We start from the raw sequence: 12,358 nt of genomic DNA, 5'->3' as shown, positions 1-12,358 counted from the left end.
CCCTAACAGACTATCCGGTTCTAACCGGGAAGGGTTAAACACCAGCAGGGGGAGCCCCCGAGATGCACATCCCTAGGCGCTCCCCGAGGGGTTACCGCTCGGGAGCGCGCTTTAGGCCCTAGCCTCCGTAGGTTTCGGACGAGGCGACGCCCCTCGGAGTCCTTTAACGAACTACCCTTCAAGAAGTGGGGGAGGTGATGGCGTTCCTCCCCCCCGATCTCATTTGCATAACAATACCCCGGCCAATGCCTAACCGCCAACACCAAGAAGTTGTGACGTTTGCTACGAGGTAGGCGAAAAAACCAAGTGGCTTCAAAATTCCAGCCAATTAGCCAAATGGAAAAACTCCTACCAGGCCCCTTGCGGCGACCAGCCAAAGCCCATAGCAAAGTCTGAATGCTAACCTAAAGGGCGGGTGGGTGGGAAAACACAGCTGCTGCGAAGGAGGAAAAGGGGCGAGCCAAGGGCTGCCCCGACCTTAAGTGCCCCTAGGTCGGCCCGCCCCTGCTGCCAGCCGATTGGCTGAGGCTGCAGGAGATGAATAATAAGAGGGAATCCCTGGTTCCCGCGGGGCTGACACCAGCCCCGCGAGAGTGCATGTGGGCGGGGTCATGAGCCCGCAACACCCCCCCCTCCTAAATTCGGGAGTGGCTTTGCAGGCCATCAATTTCAGCGGGACTTCTTCCCAGAAATGCGTGAATAACACAGTAGCCTCAGAATTGGTTTAATATAGTCTCTCAATCACCACTGAGAACTATATAGTTCTGCGGGTGGGGCTGGGAAAAATCAAACAGAGAAACTGCAATAAAATGTTGCAGTGTGTCATGTTCCTATTCAGGCTTCTAGCTAGCCCATTTCTCTTCCAGAACACCCCATTCCACCTCACTCGTTTCAATTCCTTTTCTTCTGATCGCCAACATTTCACGGCCACTGAGCACGCTCAGTCCTCATTTGAATGTTTTTGAGTTCCTCTTGTAGGGTTTTTGTAAATTCCCCCCCCCCAAATCTTCGGGTTTCCTTTTGGCTTCATGAGGACCATAACTCGAAGAATGAGTTTACAATTAGTATATCAGATTCAAAGGTCTCCCCCCTCCCCACAACTGCAGCTCCCAGATTCATTGAGGGAACATCTAGCTTTTCAACTCCCAGCTTAGAGAGAAGAGTTAGCTTCTAGAGACCAAGGGTAGGAGCTGAACCATCTAGAATGGCAAATCTAGCAACTCTAGGGTTGCCATATTTTGAAGAGCAAGAAAGAGGACGCTATGACAATTCTCATTTTAAATACCCTTACTATATACGTAGGCTATAGAAGCTGTGATATATTGCTGAGGCGGGCAGGAGAAGAGAAGAGGAAAGCAAGTTTTCAACCACCAGTTATGTCTATGTCTCATCCAGAAAGTATAGCCAGACACATTTTGGTAAATTTAAAATATGCTAGTACAGAGTTGGTGTCAGTTTGCAATAGTTAATTATGCTCCTCAGGAGCTCACACGTAGGGATGGATTAATTTGTATACAGTCAAACCTCGGCTCCCAAACGCCTCCGTTTTGGAACATTTCAGCTCCCAAATGCCGAAAACCTGGAAGCAAATGCTCCGGTTTTGAACATTTTTCTGAAGCTGAATGTACGACGTGGCTTCCGTTTGAGAGCAGGAAGCTCCTGCAACCAATCGGAAGCTGCGCCTCGGTTGTGGAACATTTCGGAAGCCGAACGGACTTCCGGAACGGATTATGTCTGAAAACCGAGGTTTGACTGTATTTTGGATTGTCTCAGATTCTTATTTTCCTAATCTTAAGTATAGTCCTCCGCATTTCCACATCAGTTTGCTATTTTTTTTTAAAGTCCTCGTGAAATTTCATTAGCATATTTCTCCATACACCTATTTCTGCATGCCTTTTTGCCTAGCGTATGCTAGCTTTGTAAAGCAATTTCCAGCAATAAAATAACACACGTTGCATGTTATTTTCACTAGCGTGTGCATTTTGATACCCATTTTACCCTCGTAAACACATTTTTGTAACCCTTAAATGGCTGGAGAACTTGAATCGCATTGCAAATTTTGAAGGATGACTTTTTCCAATTTGCATATTCTTTTGGAAACTGCAAATTAGGTAGGACACCCTTGAATGCCTGCCCATAAGGGTGCTGAATGTTGGCGTCGCACAGACCCCAAGGTCCACCCATGACTGGAGTACATTGCTTGGGAAAAAGCCACAAAGAGGCTGGTCTGGTTCATAGCTAAAGGTAAAGGGACCCCTGACCATTAGGTCCAGTCGTGACCGAGTCTGGGGTTGCGGCGCTCATCTCGCTTTACTGGCCGAGGGAGCCAGTGTACAGCTTCCGGGTCATGTGGCCAGCATGACTAAGCCACTTCTGGCGAATCAGAGCACTGCACAGAAACGCCGTTCACCTTCCCGCCAGAGTGGTACCTATTTATCTACTTGCACTTTGTCATGCTTTCGAACCGCTAGGTTGGCAGGAGCTGGGACCGAGCAACGGGAACTCACCCCGTCACAGAGATTCGAACTGCCAACCTTCTGATCGGCAAGTCCTAGGCTCTGTGGTTTAACCCACAGCACCACCCGCACCCCGTGGTTCATAGCTACCTCTCCGCTATTTGCTTAGGGGAGTATATCCTGTCATGCAAAGCCTGTGGCTCAGTCACTGAACTTTGCATGCAATAGCTCCAAGGTTCAAACCCCAGCATCTCCAGGCAGGACTGGGAGAAACCAGTGATCTGACCCTTATTCTAATGCAGCTCCCAGTAGGTACTGGACAGGGGTCAAAAACCAGACTTCCCGTTGAGCGCCTTCATAATCAACTACAGTATTCTACCGATTTACAAGCTGAGCACAATGGCGGACTTTGGGCTCTCAACTTCCAGTGGTGCTGTGCACGCCTCTTTGTGCTCCATTCTACAGAATTATCACACTGTCCTAAGGCCACCCAAGCAATTGCATATTCATGTCATGGAACTGCAGAGGGAAAACCCGAAATTACGTAAACTGCGACACAATAATAAACTCATATTTATAATGCATTTGCATTTTTCCCCTGCTTAAGCTGGATTGCTGCAGCTTAGCCACTCCAAAGCTAGACAGCATTTCTACCTTGTTAGCTAGAATTTAAAATAATCTGATTAAAACGATCCAATTGTTGGTGTGTGTTCTAGGGCTACAGTTTGCGCCACTTTAGCTGGTTAGTATTTTGCCTCCGTGTTGGCATAGGCTTGCCACCTTTCAGCACCCGAGTCACAGAAATGTAGTAGATCATGGGTAGGCAAACTAAGGCCCGGGTGCTGGATCCGGCCCAATCGCCTTCTAAATCCAGCCTGTGGATAGTCCGGGAATCTGCATGTTTTTACATGAGTAGAATGTGTCCTTATATTTAAAATGCATCTCTGGGTTATTTGTGGGGCATAGGAATTTGTTCATATTTTTTTTTTCAAAATATAGTTCAGCCCCCCACAAGGGGGGGTTCAGGCCCCCCCCCCCGCTGAAAAGGTTTGCTGACCCCTGTAGTAGATGAACAACTTTCTTACCAAGGAGATCAAGCGGAAGGCAAAGTTTTGCCTGTTTCAACACCTTCTTGCTATATTGTTATTAAAAGGCATAGGAGCCAGGCAAGTTTAAAAAGGAAAATTGGCAACCCAAATTTGATTCCATGAAGTATGTGGGATGGGGACCCTCTTTCCCACCCCTCAAGCTGCTGTTAGCCCCATGGTGTGGTTGTCCCCCTCTCCCACGCCAGGACTAATAAGATGTAGGGAAGATTCAGCAAACAGTGTGGAGGAAAAATAGTTATACCATATTTTGACCTATTCCCCCACATCCGCAAAACTGGCTTGAATGCAACCTGAATGGAGCCTATATTTGGGCGCAGTTTAAACTTGGTTGAATACAGTACGTCTTATATGGGCCTGTTTGTCCATTTTAGCTAAGTATTATCTAGGTTGACAGGCAGTGGCTATCGGAGGTCTCTGGCATAATCTGTTGCTGGCTATTAACTGGACATGGCCGGGATTGAACTTGGGATCTTGTCCGTGCAGAACGTGTGTTCCATCACTGATCTATAGCTGGGGCTGAGAGAATGTACCTATTTCAGTTTCTCCTGGTTTCTCATTTTTCCAATCTTAAGTTCAGTTCCCCACATTTTCACACCAATATGCCATTATTATTATTATTATTATTATTATTATTATTATTATTATGCCTCATGAAAACTCATCAGCATTTTAGTGCAACTTCCTCCTAATATACACATATCTCCATGCTTTTTTCCTAATACAGTGGTACCTCTGGTTACGAACTTAATTTGTTCCGGGGGTCCGTTCTTAACCTGAAACCGTTCTTAACCTGAGGTACCACTTTAGGTAATGGGGCCTCCTGCTGCCGCCGTGCGATTTCTATTCTCATCTTGAGGTAAAGTTCTTAATCCGAGGTACTACTTCCGGCTTAGCGGAGTCTGTAACCCGAGGTGTTTGTAACCCGAGGTACCACTGTATACAGTTTTCAAAAGCAGTTTCATTTCCACATGTCTCTCCACACACCCTGCCAATGTATACATTCTACACTCACTGTACCCCATTCTATATTCAGTTTTGTGTTGTGGTTGTGGTTATGTTTTTTTTGAATTGTTAGTTGCTTGGTATCCAAAGGTCTCCAACTGACGAATAACACTCTTAAAAAGACAAAAACCAAACAAACAGAATAAAAAGAGCAGCCACAGGAAGCTTGGGCAGTACCAAACTCTGGCAGCTACATAGATCAGCATTACAAAATTCAGAGAAGTACAAATTTCAAAGGATGGCTGCGATTTGGTTTGCATATTGTATTAGACAGTGAGAATTAGGCAGGTTCTCCTTTAAATGAGAACTGAATAGAATTTCTCTCCCCCCCCACTAGTAGTGGCACTTCTTCAGAATAAAACACCCCCCCTAAATATCCCCATGGTCCCCAAACACCATTCATCTGATTGAATTCAAAGCTCTCTCCCCCACCCTCGAAAGTAAAAATTGAAATATCATGAGATTTTCTCACAGATGTCTTGTAGTTTGGCCATGAGACACTGAAAACAATTGTGTCTTTGAAGGCTGGAGAGTTGTTTGTTTCGATTGCTTTAAAAACAACAACAACAATTATCAGTGGGTATATCTTGGGAACAAGTAAATGCTTTGTAGGGGGAACTGTGGAAGGAATTTACAACTGGAGACGTGGTGGGTTTTAGCACTTGAGGCATGTACATTTGCAGTAATTTCTAAGCTGTGGGCTGGGACACCCTAGACTGCAAGTGTGCTGTGGGGCCCACAAACAAACCAGAACTTTAGGTTTGCACATTTAAACTGGATTAACACCCTTTGTCCTGGAGCAACGAATCCACTTAAGATAACAGCCGTGGACTTCTTGTGCTTTGGAAAAGGGACAGGGAAAATACATCAAAAGTTGGATTGCTAACAGAAAGACGTGTAGAACCTTGTTAAGCAAAGTGAGGTGAATGCAGGGCCGGATTTAGGTTTGATGAGGCCCTAAGCTACTGAAGGTAATGGGGCCCTTTATATGTCCAGCTGTTCTTTGTCAACAGCAAATTGTCGCTGTTTTATGTTGAATATATGCTAAATGGTAATTTATGGACCTAATAGGTATCTAAAGCTATTTGCACATGCAGAATGTAGGCACCCTGTATATAGAAATGAGCAAACCAGTGATATTTTAGGGAGCAGGCTAGCCGGCGGGGCCCATTACTTACATCATAGGAGCCTACACAACACAAAACACTGTTGCTGTATGTAGGTTTTGTTTTAATTGGTTTTTTATCATATATTTTGGAAATGTACATCCAGGGTTTCCCCCCCTTTAAATCTTTTTGGGTGCCCCCAAAAGAGTGGGGCCCTAAACTATAGCTTGTTTAGCTTATACGTAAATCTGAGGGTGACAACTGTCTTGCAAACAAACCAGGATGTATGCTCAGTGAAGATTGGACCTTCATCTAAGATTTGTGCAAACTAATCAGGATGAATGCTCAATCCATAAATCATCTGGAGGGGACTAATAGAGCACAGATTTCTGCACGCACCACGGAAATTTCCCACCTCTCCTCCACCAGTGCACCCCCTTGAATCTGTTCTGGGGGTTCCTATAACAGATTTGGGAGGGCATGAGGTGTGCAGGACGAGGAGGGGGGAAATTCCATTGTGCAAGTGGAAATCCTTGCATTTTTGCATCTTTTTAGTAGAATACTGCTCCTCACTCTGTGGCCCTCGGCACCTGCTGCCCGAGGCAGCTGCTTCTCTCTGTCTAATGATAGAGCCGGCCCTGGTTGCAATTGGACTCTGGTTACAAGGGAAGCATCTCTTGGGCGTCTTTAGGCTGTTTCCCTTCTGTTAGTCCAGGGAGTTTCTGGCTTAAATATGAAATGATTGTGTGGTTTTCGAGGCTTGCAGCCAACTGATTGAGTTGCAGAGAACTTTTAAGCGGGCAGAATGGGAATGATGCTCATTTGAACCAAGAGGAAGAGTGCAAAATTAATTACAAATGCAAATATGTTTGAGTCCTAAGAATAGCTGCCTTTGTAGCTAACTGTGCACTATAAATATCCAAGGTAGAGCTAATCATCTATTCTCACCCAGTGAAGGGAAAGAATCCTCAAAAGCTCCTACAATCAGATGTGGGTCTTACATAAGTAGGGTTGCCAACTGACCAGAAAAAAGCAGCTCAGCCTACTCCTGTGCTTATAAGAGAGGAGTGTGTTGGAATCATTTGAAAACCCAACAGTTACCTGTCAATTGCTGCTGATTAAACTTCTATCAACTAGACTCAAAAAGTTAGAAACCCTATACACAAATACGACATTTACTTTAATTGGTATCTTCTTTAATCCTACAACATTTAGTCAACAAATTAACCTTGGTAATGCGTTGCAGAGATAGTTTTGTGACATTTATTTGTGTGTGTTGTTCTTATCATTTGACAATATTTAATCTGTAAGTATTTGTGGGAAAGGAGCTACTTTTTTTGTTTGTTTTCCATTTTGCATCAATAGTCAAGGTTTTGTGGAGTGACAACAGAGTTGCAAGAGCTTAGTCAACAAGCTGAAAGAGGAAATGAGGTCTTCAGTTCAAATATAAAAGCTAAATTGTTTGTCGGGAGCCGAATATTGAATAAGATCATGGGTTTGGGTTCTGGGTCCAATTTTAAGCGTCACCTCCAGATGGCGATCCCCCCCAACCCCCAACATCCCAAGGATGCAGAAGTAGGAGGAGGGACTGAGAACAGAAGAATATAGTCTTCAATTGTTTACAGAGGAAAACTGTTACTGAAATACGTGATGCTATTGTGTTTTGGGGGTTGAGGTATTATGGTGTTGGCCTGGAGTTCCCAAGCAGTGTTGGTTATAACACAACATTTTAGGACTGGTGACCTAAAGGACACCTGTAGTGAGGCAAAAAGCCATTATCTTGATTCAGACCACAGATGATAGAATTGAACTGTTTCATGAATTGTGAGGCATCAGTTTCACAGCAGAGTCTCCTTTGAAGGGTTATCAAGCAGCCAATACTGATCAGTAAAGTAACGTATCAAGTAACCAGGATTGTTTGTTACCTGTCGTTGATAAATCTCCATTTTGCATCTATTTTTGCCCCTTTGGGGATGCTTTGTTAAAATGTTCTTGGTGTGAGTTGCTGGAGCTGCCATCCTCCCGGGTTCAGCATTCAGCCTTGCATTTTTAGAATTGCAGAATCATAGAATTGTAGAGTTGGAAGGGACAACAAGCATCATTCAGTTCAACCCCCTGCAATTCAGGAATCCTTCGCCCAGCATGGGGCTCGAACCCACGACCTTGAGATTAAGAGTCTCATGCTCTACTGACTGAGCTATCCACATGCAGAGCCCAATAAAAACCACCGTATTGGAATCTGTAAATATAAATGTATAGGGAGAACTGCCCTTAGCTATACATTACAGGAGATGCACTGGTCCACATCTTTCCCACACGGTCCCTCTGGTAATGTCTTGTAAAAGTGACATGTCATGTGATGCCATCATGGTCAGCATCCGTCCTCTCCAGTTCATTGATCACTGTATGTAGGAGGTGGGGAAACAAATAACTTCCTTTTACCAGGGACAGGAGCCATGCACCCCCTGTAATAAATATCTAGGTAGGCCTTTAGATGGTTTGCAAACCAAAGAATTCTCCAAAGCATAGCTAATGCAAGTCATGCTTCTTAGTTGTGCCTTGAAATCTCCCAACACCACTTCATTTCCTATTTATCCAAGGCCTGGGCTCTTAAAATAATCATATATTCATGTCAGACTTTGGAGCACTGATTCATTTTTGAAGTGGTTTTTGGCGCTGAACCAGTTGCTTGCCTCTCTAGTGTGTTATTTTGCTCTGAAATCCCAGCATAGGGAAGTCAATGGGAAATTTTGAGAACCAGCTGACACCAAATCACTAGGAAGAAACCTGAAAAGGAGATCTAAGATGTTTTACACAGTGAATGTTTGTTCTCGCTGCATTTCAAGTCAAATTTGCCCATCACTGTACACAAACCCATGGGCTGGTGTGTGTTGAAGTCACCTGCCATGGGTGGAGTCTGGGTGGTGATGTCCTCACCTGATGGAATTGCCTGATTGGTTTCCCACCCCGACCTCCGCCTTCGGAAGTTGTGATGGAAACGAAGGCTCCACATACCTGGGATTCAGCGTGCTTCAAGTAAGAAAACTGTGCTCAAGCTGGCTTGAAGTTGACTTGAGGGAAGCCACGTCAAAATGCAGTAGTTTACTAGAAATTGCAGGATAGGTCTGGATCCTGTGTAATCTCATGTGTACATGGATGCTGGACTTAGGGCAAGATCTTCAGAAGCCGCTGCAGGGAAGAGATCGAGTATGACCACTTTGGGGACTGGGAGGGCGATTATTTCCAAAGCTGTTGCAGCAAACTTCATTGTGCTGTACTTTGATTCTGATGATTCTGATGGTGGTTTTATTGTACGATTGTTGTTGTTGTTGTTTAGTCGTTTAGTCATGTCCGACTCTTCGTGACCCCATGGACCAGAGCACGCCAGGCACTTCTGTCTTTCACTGCCTCCTGCAGTTTAGTCAAACTCATGCTGGTAGCTTCGAGAACACTGTCCAACCATCTCGTCCTCTGTCGTCTCCTTTTCCTTGTGCCCTCCATCTTTCCCAACATCAGGGTCTTCTTTTCTCATGAGGTGGCCAAAGTATTGGAGCCTCAGCTTCACGATCTGTCCTTCCAGTGAGCACTTAGGGTTGATTTCCTTAAGAATGTATAGGTTTGATCTTCTTGCAGTCCATGGGACTCTCCAGAGTCTCCTCCAGCACCATAATTCAAAAGCATCAATTCTTCAGCGATCAGCCTTCTTTATGGTCCAGCTCTCACTTCCATACATCACTACTGGGAAAACCATAGCTTTTACTATATGGACCTTTGTTGGCAAGGTGATGTCTCTGCAATAGCTTTATTTAATGTGTGGTGCTACTATTCCCTCTCATTGGTCAATCAATAATCTGTTCCTGCTTCTCCTCCTCCTCTGTTTTGTTACTCTCAGCGTTTTCAACCCAGTTAACTACTTTTATAACCTTGGGAATTTTTATTTATTGTAGACACGGATCGAGCTTTAGCACTTCTGGAAGATTATTGCAAGAAGCTGAAAAAGCCAGAAGAGCAGCCACTGAAAAAGGCCATTAAAAAGGTGATGGGCATCTTTAAAAGCAGCTTATTCCAGGCATTGCTAGGTACGTAAATCCGGCTAATGCTTATTTTTTCTTCATGGTTGTTATTATTCATGCAATTGGGTGCTGAAGATGTATGGCTCTTAGATGATTCTTATAGATTGGCTTGGTTAATGGGGTCATGTGAACAACTAGCCTGATGTGGAGATGTTCTATGCGGAGTCCGGTTTATTAACTATGGTTGCTGTAGGTGGTAATCACCATAAAGTAAAGGATTTGAAAGACCACCTTATTCCCTGTAGATCAGGTCAGGGCTTAAGATAATAGAGGTGGCACTTCTGGTGGTTCCACTACTCTCAGAGGTTTGGAGGTGGGCAATGGCAGCTTGTGAGAGAGCCTTCTAGGTGATTGTTCCAAAAATGTGGAGCTTCCACTCTACAGAGGAGGGGGCACCATATCTTTCCAGCTTCTGTTGTTTGCTGAAGATACACTTGCCCTTCTTACTTTGCCCTCCTGAAAATTGAAAAATGTGTTTGGTGCCTCTCTTGGCAGGTAACATGACCTACCTATTTTTGATTCTAGTGTTACAGGTGTTTGCTTGTTTGTTTAACTGTCCTATCTGTTTTTATATGTTGCAATTTACTTCTCATGAACAGTGGGCTAGAAATATAATGACAATAAATGGTGATGTGGAACTTTTCTGGCTCTCTCATTTTCCTAATGTAAATGATCCTGCCAACCCATCAAGCTGCTGTCTGCTCTGTTATGGGTACCTATAAGCTTCCCTGATGGGGCAAATAGAAACTTTGGGGAAATGTTTTACATTGGGAAAATGATTCAGTTTTGGCATTGAGGGCACAGTTGCCACTTGTCAAAATTTAGAGGTGGAGGATTTGATAATGGATCTCCAATGTTGCCTTGTTATGTCTGGCCAAAAGAGGAGGTTGAAGATATGCTTTGCTGTGACTCTGGGAGGCAGAGAGATTGTTCTGTCGAATATGCCCGCTCTTGGAGCTAGTAAGTGTCCGATGGTTTTGATAGGGACAGGCAGTCGCCTTCCTGTTTGCTCTGAAAGTGTTCAGAGAGTTGAGCGCTGTGATTTAAGAAGAAGAAGAAGAAGAAGAAATTGTAGTGACCACCATCACCACCTCCTCCTCTCCTTCCATAAGACCAAATAACTGACCATGGGAAAAGTGGAGATGGAAGTAGCAGGTGCTTGTTGAGACCTTCTGGAGTGTCTGTTCCAACCAGAATCCCTGGTGGGATCCTGATGCTCTGGAGCTTTCATTTGAAAGAAATGGGAGGTGGAGTGTTTGTGTGATTCTGGGTCTGTTCCCGGTCACCGATCGGTGCTTCCATAGACTTGGCAGAGTGCCTTTTCCCATCACCCTCTCCACTTCCTCCTTCCTCACGACATGTCTGTTGGCATCAGGGAAGGAGAATGAGTAGGAAGTGGTGAAAGAGTGTCTTACAGAGGTGGACATAGTTCTTTTCTGACCCTCCTTGGAAGAATTCAAGCAGGTATCACCTTGTGGTTGAAATTCAGCTCTAGTCTTGGAGACAGAAGGTGACAGCCATCTCTCTTGTTTGTCGGTATATGTAGGGCATAAATTTCCATGTCAATCAGTGCATGTTTTGTCCTTGAGGGAATGCTGCTAATATATTTTCCCCCAAAATGCTTGCTTTCAAGACTGCTATAAAAGTGGTGTTGTTGTTTTTGGGTTTTTCTTGGGGTAGCTAAGATGTTTTGTAAGTGAGAAAAATGAGAACTGCTTGAACCAAAGCTTTCCTTCCATTGTGCTGTTCATCACTCGTTGCGATAAACAGGAAAGAAGTTTCCCAGCCTGTTGATTTAATGTTTTTTTTATATCTATAAAAAAAACCCACAAATGCATTTATTCTCTCCATCCACCCGCTTGAGATGACCTTTCTTCACTCCCGTGGTGCTTTTAAAATTTTATTACGGAGATTTTGGAATGGTGAAACATGCATAATCTCTCATTACAAAATTGTTTTGCTCTTTGAACGCCTTGGATTGACTGATACTCAATAAGTGACTATGCAACCGTATTCCAAGGTTGTAAGAGGATGCCGTTACATAATAAAACCTGATTATTATATAATCGTTACATATAATAATCACATTTCTGACATCTGTTTGGGACCACGTTTGATAGGCTGCCTAGTAATGTGTTTCTGCATTAAAATTCACACTAATGTCATATGGTCCCTGTGCTTTGGTTTTCAGTCTTATTCCTTTTTTTTATCTGTTGTGCGTTCGTCGATTTTTGTCCTGAAAAGTTGCTTATAACTCTGAATATTCACAGTGCTTGTGGCAGGTTGCAAATGTTAAAATCTAACAAAACAGAACCAAAGAAGAAGCCAAAACCTCACCAGTAAAACACACACCACCACAGCAACAACAGCAGCAAACAAGATAACTCAAAGTTTAAACTCGTAAAAGCCTCTCTACTCTCCAAAAGCTAATATTTTTAAAGGTAAGCTTTTCACTTAAGCAAAACCAAAGCAAATGTTAAGAGAGTTGGGAGTGAGGAAGATGCAGAATTGCCTTGAGGCGGCGGTTTGGAAGGTGATTAGTAAATCCAAGTTAATAATAATGAATAATGCACCAACTAGGCCTGAAGGTTTTAACTGGGATGGCTGTGATC

General features: G+C 43.9%; 1 protein-coding gene across 10 annotated transcripts in view; it reads left to right on the top strand.

Moving 5' to 3' along the window:
• Positions 1–12,358, top strand: part of DLG2 (discs large MAGUK scaffold protein 2) — an 891,570-nt gene that overhangs the window by 12,959 nt on the left and 866,253 nt on the right. For all 10 annotated transcript variants that reach the window (XM_053385482.1, XM_053385478.1, XM_053385484.1 and 7 more), the window contains one exon: positions 9,621–9,752. In XM_053385482.1, coding sequence (XP_053241457.1) covers positions 9,713–9,752 — 40 coding nt within the window. In that variant the 5' untranslated portion in view covers positions 9,621–9,712. The remainder of the gene's footprint in view (positions 1–9,620; positions 9,753–12,358) is intronic.

The sequence above is a fragment of the Podarcis raffonei genome, chromosome 4, assembly GCF_027172205.1.
Source record: "Podarcis raffonei isolate rPodRaf1 chromosome 4, rPodRaf1.pri, whole genome shotgun sequence".
NCBI classification, from domain to species: domain Eukaryota; kingdom Metazoa; phylum Chordata; class Lepidosauria; order Squamata; family Lacertidae; genus Podarcis; species Podarcis raffonei.
The sequence above is the reverse complement of the archived record's forward strand: the minus strand, read 5'-3'. Positions and strand labels throughout refer to the sequence as shown.